Consider the following 21,500-nt stretch of genomic DNA (forward strand, 5'->3'; position numbering starts at 1 on the left):
TGCGTTCAATTGATAAGTCGATAATGAAATTCTGTTATTCATCTCCTTTTTCGTATTGAATATAATTTTAGCCGTTGATATTTTATTCATCAAAAGGTCTAGTGCGATTTTCTTGTTCAAAGACAATTAAGAAAGCTTTGTAATATCTTCTATAAAGTAGTTATGTTACATTTGAAGGAAAAATTTCAAGCCATCTGTTTCCGTTATCTACCATACATTTTTTATATGAATTTTGCTAATATAGAGCTTCTCATTCCAAATCCTTCAATTTGTTTATATCACCTTCGATTTTAAATTAAAGCATCTCCAGTTATTAAATTTGATAATTTTAAAAAAACTTGAAACTTTTTTGAACAGCAGTTAATGGAATAAAAAAGATGAGAAATTTCTAGGGTATACTATTCTAGATAAATGTCCACTATTTACCTTTTCCAGTCTCCTTGCCGTGAGCAAGGCTCTATTGGTTCTAGCTTAACCAATCTTTCCATGAGAGTGAATCAACAAATGCCAGACAGTAGCAGAAAACACAAACCACCGGTAAGACAACTAATTCTTCAATAAGGAACTATTGCAAAAATATTTGTAACGTAAAGTTTGACCCGAGAATCTTTCAACATTTCGGTAAAGGTTTCTCTTAATTTATGATTAAGAATTCAAAACTATTTTCATAAAGATGGAGAAAGCCTGACTAAATATTGATAGTAGAGTCTGCCATCTCGGTATATTTCAATATCTTTATACAAAGTTTTCAAAATCTTAATGATATTTATTTTTATTTTGACTTTAACAATATCATGATGTATTTTGATTTTTCTCCAAACTCCTGTGTTCTTGTAGATTAGCTTCAATAATTTTTCATACAGATTTAGCAAAACAAAAATAGAATTCTTTGGATATGGTGTGTGAGAGTACTATGCATCTATCTGTGGCAGATGACATCAGATCACAACCTTATTAGTCTTACCGCGTGTGTGGGGCTATTTTATTTAGCCACAATGGGAAACTTAAGTCTGGATTTTTTTTTTATTTATTAAAAAAGCCCTAAGTTTTGTATTAGAAAAAAATGGCAATTTTTTAAGAATTGCCTTTGTGTATTTCAGGGACAAGAGATGATGCGGGCTGAAATGATGAGAGAAAGAGGGTTACGATTAAGCAGGGAGGATGTTCGAGGTCCAAATGAAATGCGCGGGTCACCGTTTGGTCCAAGACCAGGCATTCACCCTCCTCCACCCTTGATAGAAGGACGAGACAGGTCCCCTATACGTTCACGATCTCCATCTAGGTAAGTGATTTGGTTTCTTTTTTTAAACTTTGCAAGATTTTTTAGAAAATATATTTTTCATTTTTTCAGTCTTTGTTTGAAAAAAGGGTGGTCAAATAATTACCCAAAAATATACTGTATGTTGAAAAACGGAAAAAAGTGATGAAGGTGTATGGAATTTCTTTTCTTCTTTGGTAGCTGCTTCATACACCGTTAAGAAGATTTATTAGCAGAGCATCAAAGTCATTATATCGATTGCTCTTTACATCCATCTTTCACACACTTCTTGGTCATTGAGGCCCCTCCTCTCTAAGGCACAATATGTATGCATCCATTTCTAGTTCTTTCTCTTTAATCCATTCTCTTCTGAATTTGGTACTTTTTCAACAACTTTACTTCCTATGTCCCTCCCACATGACTAAGCAACCTTTGAATTCTCAGATTTGTCCTTTCATCTACACTATTCTTTTTAAGACTTCTGTATATCTCCTAATTTAATACAGACTTCGTATATGTTATTTCAATTTTCTTTTATATTCTTGTTCAGCATTCAGGAGATTTTTCCCTCAATCCATGGATGCAGTCACACCTTGGCTTTAAACCCTGCTACCATTCTTGCTTCACCTCTTCTCATTTGGAAACCATGTATTATTTACACCAAAATCTATGCCAATGGCTCACCCTCATTCTTCTTCCATCCACTGTAACATTCATTGCTCTTATCTTTCTTTTGTATGATAATCCAATCTATCTCTCTCTCACATTTACTCTTACCTCTCTTTTGTTCCTACACTATATACAAACCCCCATTCTTTACTATAGGAGATATTCTAGCACGAGCTGGAAAATACAGCAGAAAATCTTAACAAGGTCGTTAACGACTGGGCCGGTAGTTATCCACCTGTTACTGGTGGGGGACTGCCGGTCGGTAGCTACTGAATACCTACAATTGAATTCTAGCCGTCGCAGTGGTAACACCGCTGCTCCTGCTTTTGTTTGACTGGCCGACTAGCCTTTTTTTATTGTGTTTTCGATTAACACTTTTTCTTTTTCTTTGTTAGATGTGATGTCCTCTATTATGAGGAAGTGTCCCGGGGTTCCCCCGAAATCTTGTGGCACATTCATGTCACCACCAGAAGTGGATCCTCATTCCCTATGAACTTCGTGTAGAGGTTATAGGTGTTCTGAAGAATCCCCCTGCCAAGTATGTAGAGAATGGTCTCCCTCTCAGTGGGAAAAATTCGTGAAGAGAAAGAAGAAGAAATCCAAAAAGGATTCGTTACCTCCAGGTTCGCCGTCGAAAGGTAAGGAGTCTCGGACCTCTTCTTCGGCCTCTCGATCTCTCCCTTCAGACTCTTCCTTGCCTCCATCCTTCCGGGGGGAAGTCGAGGAAGAGCGGCACCATTGACTTAACCCCCATTCCCCTTGGTCAAGCGTATCACGTTGCCCCTCCCAGTGGGACATTTTTTTCCGCCACCGGGAATGACTCTATTACCGCTTCCATTCCAGATCACGTACGGGCGGTATGGCCTGCCCTTGGACTTCCTGGTTCTCCTTCGGAGGAAGTGTGGAACCAGTTCCTCGCGGGCACAGTTTTACCTCAGGTCCCTTCTGTTTTGGAACCCTCGGGAGTTCCGGACCTCGCCTACCTCCCGTCAACTCAATCGGCGCCCGCAGAAGTTTCAGCAGATATAGTAACTTAAGCTTCCGTGGCGCCTACTTCGCACCTCGCATGCGCTTCTACGAAACTACAACGTCGCAAGCGCAAACATCGTAGTACCTCCCCCTTCCCCTCCTCCTCCTCCTCATCGCCCTCCTCGGAGGCTAGCTGGGAGAGAGAGAAGAGGAAAAGGAGAGCTCGCTCTCCTTCGCCCAGACGTTCTCGTCGGAGAGACAGGCGACATAGGAAGAGACGTCATCGTTCTTGCTTTTCTTCGCCTTCTATCTCTTCACGAAATGTCTCGACGAGAGACTATAAGCGCTCTTGTCACAAACATAAGGAGAGCGCTTCCTCGCGTCATCGTTCTGCCTCGCGATCGACTTCCTCTCGCGAGGGATCCTCTAGGCGCTTCAAGAAAAACTAGTTCCAGGCGGAAGATCAAGAATGAGAAGTCTCCAGTGGCATCTAAAGACCCATTGGTCTCAAAAGATCGATTCCCCATTCTTGTCAGTTGAGGTTCCAGCTCTGGTGATACAAGATCTTCATTGGTGGTCAACCAGAGAGAATACCCAAAAGGGCATTCCCCTCCAAAGCCCCAGTCCGAAGTTAAAATTCTTTTCGGATGCATCGCTACGGGGCTGGGGTTCCCACCTAGGCCCGAAATTAGCATCAGGAGTTTGGTCTCCGATAGAACAAACTCTCCATATAAATCACCTGAAATTATTAGCAGCCTGGAAAGGCCTAAAATACTTTGTAAAAGATCTACAAGGACAAGAGGTGGTGCTGATGAGCGACAACTCCACAGCCGTCTCATACATCAACAAACAAGGGGGTACTCTGACAAGAGACCTCTGTCTGCTAGCGGTCCAGATTTACCAGTTGGCGGAAGGTCACAACATTTCTTTCACAGCCAGGTTTATTCCGGGCCGGAGAAACATCGTGGCGGATCAACTGAGCAGGCATAACCAAGTGTTGAGTGGCGAATGGTCTTTGGATCCTCGAGTAGCGAAGACAGTAATAGCTTTGTGGGGTTTCCCCGCAATAGACCTGTTCGCCACTTCTCTGAATGCGAAACTTCCCCGCTACGGGTCCCCAGTTCCAGACCATCAGGCAGCGATCCAGGACGCCCTTCAACATTCTCGGGACAACCTGGACGCATATGTCTTTCCACCCTTTTGCCTGCTCTGAAGGGTGATCAACAAACTCAGGACCTCCCGGAACTGCAAGCTAACCCTAATTGCTCTGGCATGGCCAAGCAGAGAATGATACGCAGATTTTCTTTCCCTGCTGGTTCAAGTTCTAAGGTTTCTCCCCACGGGAGAATCCCCTTCCTGAAGCTTCACGCCTGGAGGCTGTCCAGTTACTCCTCAAAAGCAGAGGCTTTTCAGGGAGGGTGGCTGAGCACATGTCCAGGCACCTGTGCCAATCTTCCACAAACCTCCTGCAAGCAAGATGGAGAGTGTTTGCAGCTTGGTGTGGAGGGCGAGGCGTGTCTCCACTCGATCCCTCTCTTCCATTAGTGGCAGACTTCCTTGAGTACCTCAGGGAGGAAAAACTCCTCTCAGTCTCGGCAATTAAAGGCTATCGTTCAGCCTTAAACCTCATCTGTAGACTCAGAGGGGTTGACCTTTCCACCTCAGAAGATATCACCTTGTTGATATCTTGCCCCCCAGCTGAGATTAGACCACCACCTTGGGACGTGTCCCTGGTCTTACGTTCCTTGAAGGGTCCACCTTATGAGCCCTTAGATAGGACCTCTGACTACTTCCTAACCCTTAAGACCATCTTCCTAGTAGCTCTGGCCTTGGCAAAAAGGGTCGGTGAACTACATGGTCTATCCTACGAAGTCACCCATTCTAGAGGATGGAGGGAAGTTTCACTCAACTTCGTGCCAGGCTTTGTGGCCAAAACTCAGTATCCTTCATCATCCGATGAGAGGTTTAGAGAATTTCAATTTTCCAGCCTCAATAAGGTAACACGAGATACTGAATATTTGCTACTGTGCCCAGTCAGGGCGCTAAGGAAATACCTGAAGCGCACCAGACCTTTCAGACCACGCCTCCATCATCTCTTCCTCAGTACCAGCAAGGTAAAGAAGAGAATCTCTCACAACACCATCTCTTTCTGGCTCAAGAAAGTTATTGCGAGAACCATTCACGGAGACGCAGAGGCAGCTCAACCCAAAGCCCATCAAGTTAGGGGAGGGGCTGCCTCACTGGCGTTTAAGAAAAAATTTTTAGTCTCCCAAGTCTTAAGAGCTGGAGTCTGGAAACGCCAATCTACATTCACCACTCACTATTTAACCGATGTGACACATAGGTCTCTAAACACCTTTTCTATAGGGCCTGTTGTGGCAGGTCAACAGGTTCTGTAGCTACCTTACGCCCTTTCAGGGGACAGAAGCCATTGGTCGAGGATTCTGTGTTACACTAGGTTTTTAGAAGGACATCCACCTATATTCTGCGGTTCCTTCTTCCTTCCATCAGGGTATCCTAGTCTGTAACCAGTTTCAGCTGGACTCGCCAATAGAAATAAGGTATGAAACTCATCTGACTCCACTCACAGGGTATAAGTTATACTCATAGTCACGAGGGTTCTCCTTTTCAAGGTCGGGGGAATCCTAAGTATGAAAGGGTCCGAGTCGAATGTTCCTGACCCTCTTCATCCTGAAAAATTTGTTTCCACGTAATTACAAACTTTCAGCCGTGCTAAGATTATGGGGATCTACAAAAAAAAGTTTAACGGGAGATTTTTTTGTCAAAGAGTCTAGTCTGAGGACTATCTTCCCTTGGAATAGGGAACTCCTCGACCACCCTGACCTCAAGACTAAGTCTCCTATAGTAAAGAATGAGGGTTTGTATCTAGTGTAGGAACAAATGACAAACTTATAAGAGAGTTTGTATTTTTCCTAACATACAAACCCGAATTCTTTACACAAATCTTCCCTCCGTCACCGCCCCCCCTAAAAATAGTCCTAGCTAGAATCCGATTGAAGGTGTTCAGTAGCTACCGACCGGCAGTCCCCCACCACTAACAGGAGGATAACTACCGGCCCGGTCGTTAACGACCTTGTTAAGGTTTTCTGCCGTATTTTCCAGCTCACGCTAGAATATCTCCTATAGTAAAGAATTTGGGTTTGTATGTTAGGAAAAATACAAACTGTTATAAGTTTGTCATGTTTTAAACACCTACAAACTAGTTTCTGTAGTTTCTACTTTTTCCCTAATCAATCCAGTTTATAACAAACCACAACCATTCTCTCTCTCTCTCTCTCTCTCTCTCTCTCTCTCTCTCTCTCTCTCTCTCTCTCTCTCTCTCTCTCTCTCTCTCTCTCTCTTTTTTTTTTTTTTTTTTTTTTTGTTGGTGGAAGTATCAATAAATGGGTATGAGAGAAAATTATAGTAAAGAATATTCTAACAACATGTAAGAAACAGAAATGTATATGGTCAGGACATATAATGAGAATGAAAGACAATAGATGGACATTAAGAATAACAGAATGGGTTCCTAGTGATTGTAAAAGTAGCAGGGGAAGGGAGAGATGATGATGGATGGACAAACTAAGAAAGTTTGTGGGTGGACTGGCACAGAAAGACCATAAAGAAACGCAAGTGGAAGGACATGTCTGAGGCCTTTGTTCTGCAGTGGACTAGTAATAACTGATTCTCTCTCTCTCTCTCTCTCTCTCTCTCTCTCTCTCTCTCATATATACTAAAAAATTTGATGAAATAAAATCTAAAGGAAAATTTATTAAGACTATATCCTCCTTTACTATTTCACTATAAAATCACTAGTCCAAAAATGCATCAAAACGAAAAGGGTTCTGATTAGCGATATTCAAGTTTAAAGCTTTCATCAATTGTCACTTTTATGCTTCTAAATGTCAAATTATCCATCAACCATCTCACTTGTCTACATTATAATATTTTACCCATTCATCTGTTTTTTTTTTTGTTTTTTTTAGTTAATAAATTTTAATTGAAGATGATTACTTTACCGTTGCCTTTTTGTCCTGGTTATTTAAACTGCTGAATGTATTTAAGTGGATGTTTTTAATACAGTAGTCATATGTGAAAAATGTCATGAAAATCACATCTTGGATTGCTAATCATTTATACTTTTTTGGTTTTGTGTTGATCTAAAGTCTTTACGGTGTAATATCATAAATTAGTTGAGTGCAAAAAGCTATCTCAGTGTAATTTATTTTAATATATTTTTTTGCAGATCAATAACACCAAAAACTGGTTTAAGACCCCCACCACCACCTTCACCAAAAATGATCGAAAATAAGGAACCCGAGGTTATTGGTGAAACTGTTACCATAGAAGATCTGATATCTGTTCCTGGTCGATTTATGCGTCCTCCAAAAATGGTGATTATTTTGAGAGGACCACCTGGATCAGGGAAAACTACCGTCGCTAAAATGATCAAGGTAACGTTCGTTTTGTTGAAATTTTTGGAATTCCAATATATAGGATGAATTATTCACAACCCATCTTTAAAGTTAAAATCATCATTATTTCCTTTGCATTAAAAATACATTGTACAGTATAAGTATTTAACTCTGTTCTAAATTTTGGTTTCCCAACAGGGTTTTAGTACTTGTCCCTTATTTTTGTTATTTACAGCTCTATTAGGAAGTGACTGCCTATATATATATATGTGTGTGTGTACATACATTCATACATACATACATACATATCTGGTCACACTCAGGGACATTACCACATATTATGGCTAGGTCTCCCATTGTCCCTCTGGTAAGGGGAGACCGGTAGTCATACCATGTGAGAGGGGATGTCATTTGAAATTAAATTTTTAAATATTTAACTTAGCCGGTGAATATATAATAGCTGCAACTCTGCGGCTCGACAGAAAACATACTAAAAAACTCGCGAGCGATTGCTATGAAGGTTGCGGGTGTGCCCACCAGCGCCAACTGTCGGCCAGATACCACTCTTGTATGTAAACAAAACCTTCAATTCTTCTCTGTCGGCGTTGACGACAAGACGTATCAATATTCGCTGTAGAACCTGGAGTTTTCTCAACATATTTGGTGAAGTACTTCTTTTTGGTTTGAGCTTTCGCAGTGCAGGTGTTTTATCTTCATCTTAAATCTTGAACTCGTTTTTGGATAGATTTAATTTTTGATGACAAAGAGAGTATGGACTTTCTTTGACTTTTAAATGGCCGACCCTTCCCTTAGACGGAAGTGTGTTTAGGCTTTTAGCAATTATCTTATCACGTTATAAATTAATTATAGATTTTCCTCTATATATTTTATATCTCACCGCCTTTATTAGGCCTCTTCGATTAACTTTCCATTTATAATAAACATAAAAATAAATTTTAATGATTTGTTTATATGCGACCTTTCCTGAGAGTAGGCGGTCCTAACTTGGAAACCGAAGTTAAACAACGTTGAGCCCTTTCAATCGTTAATAGCTTTTAAAGAGCTAATGATTTAAAACTTTTTAAATGAATATTTTTTAATAGATATTTTATGAAAGATTTTCTTTGAATAGTCTTCGTACTGTTTCAAAGATGAACTAACGTTTAGTTTATTTATGCTACGCAGTTTGCGCTCTATCGTTACGATAGAGAGAGAGAGAGAGTATCACGGTTTCACTTTGCAGAAAGAGTAAATCGATTCTGACGTTTTGTTCATTCTTCTTTCAAAGCTTAAATGTTTTAAATTCTATTTTAAAGGAACTTTTTAATTGAAAAACCTTTCAGTTTTTTCCTTTGGTCAAATAACATGTTTTTTTGACGAAACGTAAGTGGGCTCTTCTCTTAGGTGCGAAATCAAGAGAGAGAGAGAGAGAGATAGAGACGGAGGGAGAGAGAGGAGAGAAAACGTTCCGTTCAAGCGGGTAACGTTGTTCTCGAGTTACTCTCGTCCCTAGTCTCTGTACGGGGAGAAAGGATAAAACGTTTTTAGTTTTTTATTCTCGTCCCCAGGCAATGTACGGTGAGAGATTGAAAACGTAGTTTTGAATGAACTAGTGTTTAGTCTCTTCCCCAGCCACTGAATTTTTTATCTTAAAATATGTTTACTGTTTTTTTCTGGTATTAATGTGCTTGCTTTATACGACTGATTTCGCAATTACTACCTTTTGATGAGGGTAGAATTGCGTGCTTCAGGTAGAAATCAGTAAAAGTTTCGTTTTCAGTGAAATAAGTGCAAAACAGAAAATCGTAGTGATAAAGTGATATTGCGCAAAGTGTTATCAGTGTTGCGACCGAGGGTTCGTCTGTTCGTGCCTGTCGTTCGCCTAGTCCGGGACCTCTTGCAAGCTCCCAAGCCCAGGGGAGAAGTAATGTCGTACGACTTATGGGTTCGAGAGGCCTTGATCAGCGAACAGACGTTCCCTCTATGGTATCGGGTGTATCTTACCAAGATCACCCCTACCATAAGGCGAGAGAGACGATTTTCTCCTCGTCATCCGAAGGCTTTTCGCATAAGAAACCTGAAACAAGGTTTCGAGGCCCTTAAGCGAGAGTCAGTCCTTTCAGGACAGGTCCAGCGTCCTGGTTGTAGCCATTAGGACAGCTCTGACCCTATGCAGTCATCTGAAGACTGCTCGCCGCCTAACAAAAGCGTAACACAGACTCTGAGAGTTTTTGTTGGCAAGGTTTTGCGGTCACAGACGTTACCCTCGTCTCTTACCGCAACCATTTCCGTTGATCCTAAATGGGTTGTACGGCAAGACATGCAGAATAAGCTTGCCTCCCTTATGGAAGACTATTCTGCCGATAAGTCCGTTGAGCCTAGCCGTTTATCTCATCGAGATCCTGGCTTTCAGCCACCCTAACGTTCCTTTGTGCGTCCTGTTGACGTTGGCGTAGCTAAGTTACGTCAGTCAGGTTGTTTAGAACCACACTCGATGCGGTCTCGTGTGGATTTTCAGCCACATTTGGACGTTAGGCCACTTGCTGATTATCCTGTTGACGTTCAGGACGTTCGCTAACAATCGGAGTTGACTTGTTTTGACGCTGAGCGTCAACCTCCGCATTCTAGAGTTGTTTTGACTGCTCAGTCTAGGCGGTCAAAGCAGTCTCGAGTGGACGCTGTGCGTCCTCACGCACCTGTTGTTGTTGACAGTTCACAGACTGTCAAGCAGTTACATGACATTGCGTCCTGGTCCGCTACTAATGCACCAGTGCGTGTGGACTCTGCTTGTAAAGCATTGCCACCACGGTAGGTCTCTCCCTTGCCTGAGACTCAGCTATTATCGGACAAGGTTCCTTCAGATGAGGAAGTTGCTGTTCCCCCTCCTACTGATATTCCCTTGAGGACTCTGTCAGACGGAGAGGAGCCTAAAGCTGCTTAGCCCTCTATGGACTTTAAATAAATCATGCTGATTTTTAAGGATCTTTGTCCGGATCTTTTTGTAGCTGCTGCTCCTCGTTCGCCTAAACGTCAGAGCTTACACTAGGCCTAGCTACTTCGAAGCCGTTGTTTTATAAGCTAGTGCTCTCTCGCTCTCCTAGAGAGCTTTACGTTTGCTAGGCGACTGGTTTATCACCAGGAGGAGTTTGGGGGATACAGCCTTTGCTTTCCCTTCTTTTAAACTGGCTTATAGAGCGAGAGTCTGATATGACACGAGAGAAGTTCTCGGCTTGGGAGTTCCTGCCTCTGCCCAGATAGACTTCTCAAACCTCATAGACTCTCCCTGGCGCCTGGCCATGAGACGCTCCAAGATTTTACAGGTCAACTTCACAGCTGTTTTCGAGCCTTTGAAGTTTTGCTGTACAATTATGTCATGCATAAACAAGGCTTTCAGTGATGGCTCCAATGATCTGACAGCCACGTTCTCTGCAGGAACAAGTCCCTCAGGGATGGCTCCATGATTTGGCAGCCATGTTCACTGCAGGAGTACGTAAGAGGCAAGTGCGCTCAATGTGTTCATTGTCAAGACAAACTTCACGATGAAGTCTACCAGGCTGTTTTGACAGCATTTATGGAAGGCGACTGGATGGTCTCTCTCGACCTTCAGGAGGCATACTTCCACATTCCTATACACCCGGATTCCCAACCGTTTCTGAGGTTTGTTTACAGGAATGTGGGGTACCAGTTTTGAGCTATCGGGGATCCGAGCCTCCCTGTATTTGGACGACTGGCTTCTCAGAGCATCGTCCAGCCTTCGCTGTCTGCAGGATCTACATTGGACGTTGAGTCTGACCAGGGAGTTGGGACTTGTGGTCAACCTAAAAGTCCCAACTGAAACCATCCCAGATTATTCTATTTTTGAGGATGGAGATTCGCAGTCAAGCCCTGCTCGAAGTCCAACTAATGCTGAAAAGAAAACGTTTATTCAGTCAGGAGTTGGAACAGTCTCGTAGGGACTCTCTCATCCCTGGAGCAGTTTGTCTCACTAGGGAGACTACCCCTTCTGCCTCTCCGGTTCCATCTAGCCTCTCACTGGAACTAGGACAAGACATTAGAGACGGTATCATTCCCAGTCTCCGAACCAATAAAGGCATGCCTGAAATGGTGGGACAGCAATATCAGTCTGAGAGAGGGACTATCCCTAGCAGTCAAGAACCCAAACCACGTGTTGTCCTCAGACGCGTCGGGTTTGGGTTGGGTGCGACCCTGGACGGTCGGGAATGCTCGGGTCTGTGGACCTCAAGTCAGAAGAGCATGCACATCAACGGCAAGGAGCTATTAGCAGTCCACTTGGCCTTGATGATATTAGGAAGCGTCTTCGAAACTAAGTGGTAGAGGTCAACTCAGACAGCACCACAACTTTGGCGTACATCTCCAAGCAAGGAGGCACACACTCCTTCACGCTGCTCGAGATCGCAAGGGACCTTCTCTTATGGTCTAGAATTCGAGGCATCTCCCTATTGACGAGATTCATCCAGGGGGACTTGAACGTCTTGGCAGACTGTCTCAGTCGGAGGGGTCAGGTGATACCCACGGAATGGACCCTCCACAAGGACGTGGGCAAGAGTCTTTGGGCTTCTTGGGGTCAACCAACCATAGACCTCTTTGCCTCCTCGTTGACCAAAAGGTTACCAATCTTTTGCTCTCCAGTCCTAGATACAGAAGCAATCTTCATAGACGCGTTTCTACTGGATTGGTCTTTTATGGACTTATATGCATTCCCACCATTCAAGATAGTCAACAAGGTACTGCAGAAGTTCGCCTCTCACGGAGGGACAAGGTTGACGTTGGTTGCTACCCTCTGGCCCGCGAGAGAGTGGTTCACCGAGGTACTTCAATGGCTGGTAGACTTTCCAAGAAGTCTTCCTCTAAGGGTAGATCTGTTAAGTCAGCCCCACGTAAAGAATGTCCATCAAAGCCTCCCCGCTCTTCGTCTGACTTCCTTCACACTATCGAAAGACTCTCAAGAGCTAGAGGTTTTTCGAAGGAGGCAGTCAGTGCGATTGCAAGAGCTAGGAGAGCTTCTACCATTAGAGTATACCAGTCGAAGTGGGAAGTCTTTCGAGACTGGTGCAAGTCAGCATCTGTGTCCTCGTCCAGTACCTCTGTAGCCCAAATCGCGGATTTTCTTTTACATCTGAGAAAGGTTTGCTCCCTTTCAGCTCCCACGATTAAGGGCTACAGGAGCATGTTGGCTTCGGTCTTTCGACATAGAGGCTTAGATCTTTCCAACAATAAAGATCTCCAAGATCTCCTTAAGTCTTTCGAGACCTCTAAGGAACGTCGTTTGGCAACTCCTGGATGGAACTTAGACGTGGTCCTAAGGTTCCTCATGTCAGACAGGTTTGAGCCATTACATTCAGCCTCCCTGAAGGATCTCACCCTCAAGACACTTTTCCTAGTGTGCTTGGCTTCGGCTAAAAGGGTCAGTGAACTTCATGCCTTCAGTAAGAACATCGGCTTTTCTACAGAAAAAAGCCACTTGTTCACTTCAACTTGGTTTCCTGGCCAAAATGAACTGCCTTCTCGTCCTTGGCCTAAATCTTTTGATATTCCTTGCTTATCAGAGATCGTAGGCAACGAACTGGAAAGAGTATTATGTCCTGTTAGAGCTCTTAAGTTCGATTTAGCTCGTACTAAGTCATTACGAGGGAAATCTGAGGCATTATGGTGCTCAGTTAAGAAACCTTCATTGCCTATGTCAAAGAATTCTTTGTCATTTTTTATCAGATTTTTTTTTAATACGAGAAGCTCATTCTCACTTGAATGAGAAAGACCGATGTTTGCTTAAGGTTAAGACGCACGAAGTTAGAGATATAGCAACCTCCGTGGCCTTCAAGCAAAATAAATCTCTGCAAAGTATTATGGACGCGACTTCTTGGAGAAACAAGTCAGTGTTCGCGTCATTTTACTTAAAAGATGTCCAGACTCTTTACGAGGACTGCTACACACTGGGTCCATTCGTTGCAGCGAGTGCAGTAGTGGGTGAGGGTTCTACCACTACACTTCCCTAATTCCAATATCCTTTTAATCTGTCTCTTTAAATGTTTTTAATATTGTTTTATGGGTTGTTCGGAAGGCTTTCTGCCTTTCGCATCCTGATTGATATGGCGGGTGGTCAAAGTCATTTCTTGAGAGCGCCCAGATTAGGGGTTTGATGAGGTCCTGTTGTATGGGTTGCAGCCCTTGATACTTCAGCTCCTGGGAGTCTGTCAGCATCCTAAGAGGATCGCTGGGCTCCGTGAGGAAGACAGACTTACAAGGCAGAGTAATCGTCTAAGTCAACTTCCTCACCAGGTACCTATTTATTTTGGTTTTGTTATATTGATAACAGCCAAAATGAAAAAACTCCTAGCTTATACGCTGTAAACATAATTAACTCTGGTCTCTACCCACCTCCTTGGGTGTGAATCAGCTATTATATATTCACCGGCTAAGTTAAATATTTAAAAATGATATTTTAATTATAAAATAAATTTTTGAATATACTTACCCGGTGAATATATAAATTAAATGACCCTCCCTTCCTCCCCATTAGAGACACAGCGGGACGAGAAGAATTGAAGGTTTTGTTTACATACAAGAGTGATATCTGGCCGACAGTTGGCGCTGGTGGGCACACCCGCAACCTTCATAGCGATCGCTCGCGAGTTTTTTAGTATGTTTTCTGTCGAGCCGCAGAGTTGCAGCTATTATATATTCACCGGGTAAGTATATTCAAAAATTTATTTTATAATTAAAATATCATTTTAAAAGTTTTTATATTAGTGATTTGTTGGTTTTAACTAATGCATGGGTAAAATTCATCTTTGAAGGATCGAGAAATAGAAAATGGAGGAAGTCCGCCAAGGATACTCAGTTTGGACGACTACTTTATGGTTGAGACTGAGAAAATGGTTGAGGACCCCGATACTGGAAGAAAAGTGAAAACCAAAGTAAGTGTTAATTTTGTTGAATAATTTTTTGATGTCCAACAGTTGTACTGAAAAATATAAACCTTTTTTTTTTTCAGTAAAACCTCGTGAACCATGCCCAGTGCATTCCAAGAACCTGTGCCATTGCGTAAATCCACCATTAATAGCCTAGATAAACTTTACTGTTGTTTGAAAAGTCCTAAAAAGTAGTGCATTATACCCTTTAAGTGGAAGAATCGATAATTATGATTCTTGAATGCTTAAACTGATAGGGTAAGTGATTTTGGCGTAGGCATCACACTAGATTTTAATCACGTGATGAAAGAGCACAAGGCTCATCTTCCCATACTTTTGGATAACTGGCAAAAAAATAAAAAAATTATTCTTGATTGAATTGAGGAAATCTGTCATCTTAGCTGTGGTTTACATTTTCAAGCCCTTTTAGCCATTTGGCCAACACTCCCTACACTTGAAACACTTTTAGGAGTTATGACTACAGTCGTAAAATATACAAGTAGACTACACAATCTTGTCATTGCTTTGCTTTGTCAGTACAGCTAACGCCATAATGCACACTCGCCAGAGAAGCTGCATTGAAACAATGAGAGTAACACTAGGCACACACAGGAGAGACTGAATGCACATGCATCAAGCGTCTTACTATACCGAGTGGTGAACATGTCAGCAGTTAACTGTATTAAAAATTTTGCTGATGCTTCCAGTTAATTGGCCGTGGTTAAGTGATTTACCTGTGTATATTTTTTATAATAGTATGAAAAGTTTATTGGCGTACAGATTTGTGTCAAACTACTGTTCAATATCCAAAGTATATTTTCACATGTATGATATATATTTCAAATTTATTTTTTATAGAATGATCAGGTAAGAAGGTTGGAATAGTACACTATTTTAAAATTGATTATTTATGATTATTTTTAATTTTCATAAAAATGTAATTAGCTCACTTAAGGTAGCCTCAGTCTCTACTGAATTGTCATCTTTTCTTGTCCTCTAATCCCTTTGGTCTTTTCCCATAAATTTCCTTCACACGTCAATTCATATGGCAATTCATATAGCACAATTCTTTCCTTCTGACTACTGCTCATTCTTGTGTAGATTATCAAGGCATTTTTAGAGAAGAAATTTCTTATTATTTAGAAATAATTGATGTTAATGTAAATTATGAATTGAAACTAAATTATTTTTTTAGTACTGTATTGTTATGGTTACCAAGTATTTCTTCAGTTTTGAAACTTTTTCTCAAATATTTGATTTTTTTTTTTCAGATTATGGATTATGAATATGAGCCAGACCTAGAAGATGCCTACAGGTTATCTTTAATAAAGTCTTTCAAGAAACAAGTTGATGATGGGTTTTTCCCATTCATTATTATAGACTGCGTAAATAATAGGCTAGAACACTTCAATGAAATATTATCCTATGGAAAAAAGAATTCATTTGAGGTAAGCCTCCAAAATTTGTTGTAAAAGCATGACTTATATTTTAAATCTGTGTAATGGCTTATTTCCATGAACTTCCCTTGATGTTCATATTGCTTTGCTCCAAAAGCTTTGACCTGGGCTGAGCCTACTCCAAAAACTGAAAAAGGTCCGTTTTCTTCTCAACCAAGGCAACATCTAGTATTATCCTGTCATTCTTCAATGTTGAGTTCATTTAGTCAACATTTAATGCTCTGTTTCAGATTCAGAAATTATTATTTGTATTTAATTTTGATGGGTTCTCCTGCAATTGTTAGTATTTACTGCATGGATTTTTTATGGAAATTAGATCATTATCCGCATTCTTTGTGTGTCTTGTCAAGGACAGTATTATTAGTCAAGCGCAAATATGGTTCAACCCTAAAAAAATTGTCAGAAAAGGTTTTTCAACTATTCCTGGATTTATGTTATTTGTAGAATGACATACTAAAAGTTTAACAAAATGAAAGTACTACAAAGCTGTGAAATCCAAGATGGCCACCAATGCATAAAAGAGCATGATGAACTTCCTTAGTATTCATGCTACAATCATAGATAAGATGTCTAAACCTTGGTTGTCTGTGTCAGAGAATACAATGGATGCATACATACATAAATACATTTTATATATATATACATATATATATATATATATATATATATATATATATATATATATATATATATATATATGTATATCTTTATTGTAAATTTACTTTAGAAAAATCGTCTTTTGGCTACAGTTGCTCATCTTTTGCATGAACACCTGTTGGTTGTAGCTTCCCATTATATTGGAAATTTATTCACTTTTCCATTGCCATTTTTATTTTTTTGTAGAATTATTTAGTAAGGAGTAATGAGGAAAAATTCAGTGGATATATACTAGTTGAGCCGCGGTGTATTCTCTCCTCTCATTCCTTGTCCCTCCTAAAAAGTTGGTGAAACTTGGATAAATGTGAGAATACAAAATAACCTGTAATGTAGTTAGTGATGACAGTCTTAGGAAGCTAAGAATAGAAAGAAATTGAAGTTTTGTTAACCGCTTCGCTACAATGATGTTACATGATGTCAAAACATGCCTGGTACTATACACAACGTCCCAGATACGTCATTTATAAGTACAAACCATATGGTAGTTAAAATCACTTGGATATGCTTAAAAAAAGTACAGCACGTAGTAGTATATCACACTTAGGAAATTTTATTAAAATAGCTCGTACCCTCCCTGATATTAGCCACTCTTTGGGATTCCAGCCTTTATTCTTGAGTGTGTAAGACTTATTTTAGTGTGGTTTATGTTACCATGTAGAATCACACTACTCCCTCTAGCCAATAATGACATCCCTACATGAGGCATTACTCAAACATCCCCCCCCCCTAGCATAGAAATGTAGTGAACCTCACATTTCACCCCGCCACCAAGTGCAACACTTGCGATTCTAGTCTTTATTCATGATAATACAAGGGCTATTTTAGTTTATTTCTATGTTGGTATATGTGTTCAAACCACACTGAAAGCATTCTGTAAAGTGCGACGCAGTTATATGTTTTACAACTGTTCCCGGTTCTTCCCCTCTGACTCCTACACAAAATGCCACCAAACCACCATTCATAAAAGTTTTTGAAAGCTCTTTTTTGGTCAAATTCTGTCGCGCACTTATTTCTAAAATCACACCAAATGATTTTCGTACTATAAATAATTACCTGAAAATGTATCAATCTATATAAATCTTCCCCATATTTTATGATAAATTTTGGAATTCCTACATCATTTACTTGTATATCACAGATCTTAGGATATTTCCTTAATATCGTATCGCTTACCACATTTTTAACGTTGATAACTGTAAAGATGATGACACATGATGTGGTTAATTTTTGTCTAATACTTTCTTATTTTCTCAACTAGCATTTCTACATTTGCATTTATATGTCTTATACAATTCATTGTTTTCACGAGTATAAGTTAGCCTACTGTCATTTCCATTTATTGACATTTTACTCAGTATTTTTGTGTGTATGGGATGGAGAGCCTCTGCAGAAACATGTTCCTTTTTTCATCAGAAGATAAATTTTTGTTTTTCGGATGCCTTATAATTATACATCACAGGAAATAAATTGACATTTTCATTAAATTTCTGTATAACGTAAAGGCCATTATTACTGACAAGTAGTTTTATAACTTTCGATGGCTATTTATTGTGGAATTAATATGGAATAACCTAATCTCTTCAGTGAATATAGTTTTTTTTACACATGAAATCATATTCCTGTATTTAGAGTAAAATTATATAAAAGCAGTTTCTGAAAAATTATTCTATAATCAATTCACAATGAATGGAAAGAATATTTTGGTTGTTTTGAGTGAATTACATTAGAAAATACAGCAACCTTTTGAAAAAAAATTTCTGAAATCAGCAGTAAAAAAAAACATTGAAATGTAGGTTATTATAGAGAATAAGTGTGCATGTACAGTACATCTGATGGTGACACATCTTATATATGATTATTGAGGGCAGATCCGCTGCCTTGCATTAAACGGGATGATAATGAATAGTGAAGTGGTTAATGATAAATGTGACACATTTTGTCTTAAATCATTATTTTGCAGTAGAAATACTGTTAACTCATTTTTACTGAGGTAGGACATGAATTGTCATTATTATCACATCTGACGTGGATTTATTATTCGTTTTTGAAAACCAACACTATTTTATAAATGACAATGTTTAGTACTGTTATCTATGGTTATGTGAAGATATTGGAGATGTTAACGATTAACTTGTAATTTGTATACATTTTTCTTTCCCAGAATGTTTAAGATTTTATATCACTTTGATTGGATTTAGATATGAAACAAATTCAGTTATTTTTACTCCTCTTGACTGTAAACAATGACAGTTATCTTATGGCATTAAGATTTATTATCATCTTGGGTTACAAATCTACTGGTTATATAAAGTATTATAAAGGAATGCCTTAACTTATATGATATTTAAAAAGTGTGATAATGAATTTATACTGAATAATTCCAGGTCTACGTAGGAAGCCTTGAAGTGGACATGGGGACTTGTATGCAGCGCAACACGCATAACCATTCAAGGGAACACATAAATCGTATTATATCAACATGGCAACCCACCCCAATAAGTTGTACAAAAGTGGACCTCACTGCCTTAGCTCAAGATGCTGCCATTGAAGAAGTGAGTATTGTACTGTCCATTATAAGATATTTTCATTTAATTTTCTTGGCAAATTTTACACCTTTTACATATTTAGTCATCATCTCTGACACTAAATATCTTTCAGCATAACCATGACATCTATCTATTTACCAAGGCACTCCCCCAACTTTGGGGGTTAGCCAACATCATACAAATGAACACAAGGGGATTTTTCCTCTCTCCGCTCCTTCCAGATAAAGCAATATGAAGAACATACCTTAGTGAGATGTGCAACAAATGTTTTTTTTTACAAATATCATACAAGATATAAGGAAAATAGATTATTTATTCCTCAGAAATTCAAAGGAAACGGGAATTATGTGGTTTTAAATATTTAACTTAGCCGGTGAATATATAATAGCTGAGCCTCCGGCGGCTCGACAGAAAAACACACAAAAACTCGCGAGCGATCGCTATAAAGGTTGCGGGTGTGCCCACTAGCGCCAACTATCGGCCAGATACCGCATATACATGTAAACAGACCCAATTTTTCTCTGTCGGCCTTAACGACAAGACGTATCAATACTCGCTGTATAACCTGGAGTTTTCTCAACATATTTGGTGAAGTACTTCCTTTTGGTTTGAGCTTTCGCAGTGCAGGTGTTTTATCTTCAACTTAAATCTTGAACTCGTTTTTGGATAGATTTAATTTTTGATGACTTTGGATTGTTTTTTGGACTTTCTTTGACTTTTAAATGGCCGACCCTTCCCTTAGTACGGAAGTGTGTTTTAGGCTTTTAGCAATTATCTTAATCACGTTATAAATTGTTGTTGTTAACTATATATTTTATATCTCAACCGCCTTTATTAGGCCTCTTCGATTAGCTTTCCATTTATAATAAACATCAAGATAAATTTTAATGATTTGTTTATATGCGACCTTTCCTATTCCTCCTCTAATCCGAGAGTAGGCGGTCCTAACTTGGAAACCGAAGTTAAACAACGTTGAGCCCTTTCAATCGTAAATAACTTTTACAGAGCAAATGATTTAAAACTTATTAAATAAATATTTTTTAGTAAATATTTTATGAAAGATTTTCTTTGAATAGTCTTCGTACTGTTTCAAAGATGAACTAACGTTTAGTTTATTTATGCTACGCAGTTTGCGCTCTATCGTTACGATAGAGAGAGAGAGAATCACGGTTTCACTTTGCAGAAAGAGTAAATCGATTCTGACGTTTTGTTCATTCTTCTTTCAAACTTAAATGTTTTAAATACTATTTTAAAGGAATTTGTTAATTGAAAAACCTTTCAGTTTTTTCCTTTGGTCAAATAACCTGTTTATTGACGAAAGGTAAGTGGGCTCTTCTCTTCGGTGCGAAATCAAGAGAGAGAGAGAGAGAGAGAGAGAGAGAGAGAGAGAGAGAGAGAGAGAGAGAGAGAGAGAGAGAGAGAGAACGTTCCGATCTTTATTCTCGTCCCAAGCGAGTAACGTTGTTCTCGAGTCAGTTTTTTACTCTCGTCCCTAGTCTCTGTACGGGGAGAAAGGATAAAACGTTTTTAGTTTTTATTCTCGTCCCAAGGCACTGTACGGTGAGAGATTGAAAACGTAGTTTTGAATGAACTAGTGTTTAGTCTCCTTCCCAGCCACTGATCTTTTTATCTTAATATATGTTTACTGTTTTTTGCTTGTATTAATGTGCTTACATTATACGACTGATTTCGCAATTATAACCTTTTGATGAGGGTAGAATTGCGTGCTTCAGGTAGAAATCAGTTTTATTCATACCTAATGTGAATTGTTGTAAAATTCGATTTCAGTGAAGTAAGTGCAAAACAGAAAATCGTAGTGATAGTGATAATTGCGCAAAGTGTTATCAGTGTTGCGACCGAGGGTTCGTCTGTTTGTGCCTGTCGTTCACCTAGTCCGAGACCTTGCAAGCTCCCAAGCCCAGGGGAGAAGTAATGTCGTACGACTTATGGGTTCGAGAGGACTTGATCAGCGAACAGACGTTCCCTCTATGGTTTCAGGCGTGTCTCATCAACACCGCCCCTACCATAAGACGAGCGAGATGATTTTCTCCTCGTCATCCGAAGGCTTTTCGCGTAAGAAACCGTGGAGCAAGGTTTCGAGGCCCTTTAAGCGAAAGTCAGTCCTTTCAGGACAGGTCCAGCGTCCTGTTTGTAACCATTAGGACAGCTCTGACCCTATGCAGTCATCGGAAGACTGCTCGCCGCCTAAACAAAAGCGTAACACAGGCTCCGAGAGTCTTTTTGTAGGCAAGGTTTTGCAGTCACAGACGTTACCCTCGTCTCTTACCGCAACCATTCCCGTTGATCCTAAATGGGTTGTACGGCAAGACATGCAGAATAAGCTTGCCTCTCTTATGGAGGACTATTCTGTTGAGCAGGTTCACGATGATCCTCGCCGCTTAGCTGATCGAGATCTTGGCCGTCAGCCTCCCAAACGAGCCTTTGCTCGTCCTGTTGACATTGACGTTACAAAGTCACGTCAATCGTGTTTTGTAGAGCCTCACTCGATGCAGTCCCGTGTTGACTCTCAGCCGCTTGTGGACGTTCAGCCGCTGCCGCTTGCTCTTGTTGACGTTCAGGACGTTCACCAACCAGCA

The 21,500-nt window shown here is 40.0% G+C and overlaps 1 protein-coding gene across 6 annotated transcripts in view; it reads left to right on the forward strand.

Moving 5' to 3' along the window:
• Positions 1-21,500, forward strand: part of LOC137623482 (YLP motif-containing protein 1-like) — a 199,628-nt gene that overhangs the window by 86,799 nt on the left and 91,329 nt on the right. For 5 of the 6 annotated variants that reach the window (XM_068354350.1, XM_068354315.1, XM_068354329.1 and 2 more), the window contains 6 exons: positions 436-537; positions 1,101-1,282; positions 7,146-7,353; positions 14,130-14,249; positions 15,515-15,691; positions 18,742-18,909. In XM_068354350.1, coding sequence (XP_068210451.1) covers positions 436-537; positions 1,101-1,282; positions 7,146-7,353; positions 14,130-14,249; positions 15,515-15,691; positions 18,742-18,909 — 957 coding nt within the window. The remainder of the gene's footprint in view (positions 1-435; positions 538-1,100; positions 1,283-7,145; positions 7,354-14,129; positions 14,250-15,514; positions 15,692-18,741; positions 18,910-21,500) is intronic. The other variant, XM_068354336.1, reaches the window with a different exon arrangement.

Source organism: Palaemon carinicauda, chromosome 2 (assembly GCF_036898095.1).
Source record: "Palaemon carinicauda isolate YSFRI2023 chromosome 2, ASM3689809v2, whole genome shotgun sequence".
Classification (NCBI taxonomy): domain Eukaryota; kingdom Metazoa; phylum Arthropoda; class Malacostraca; order Decapoda; family Palaemonidae; genus Palaemon; species Palaemon carinicauda.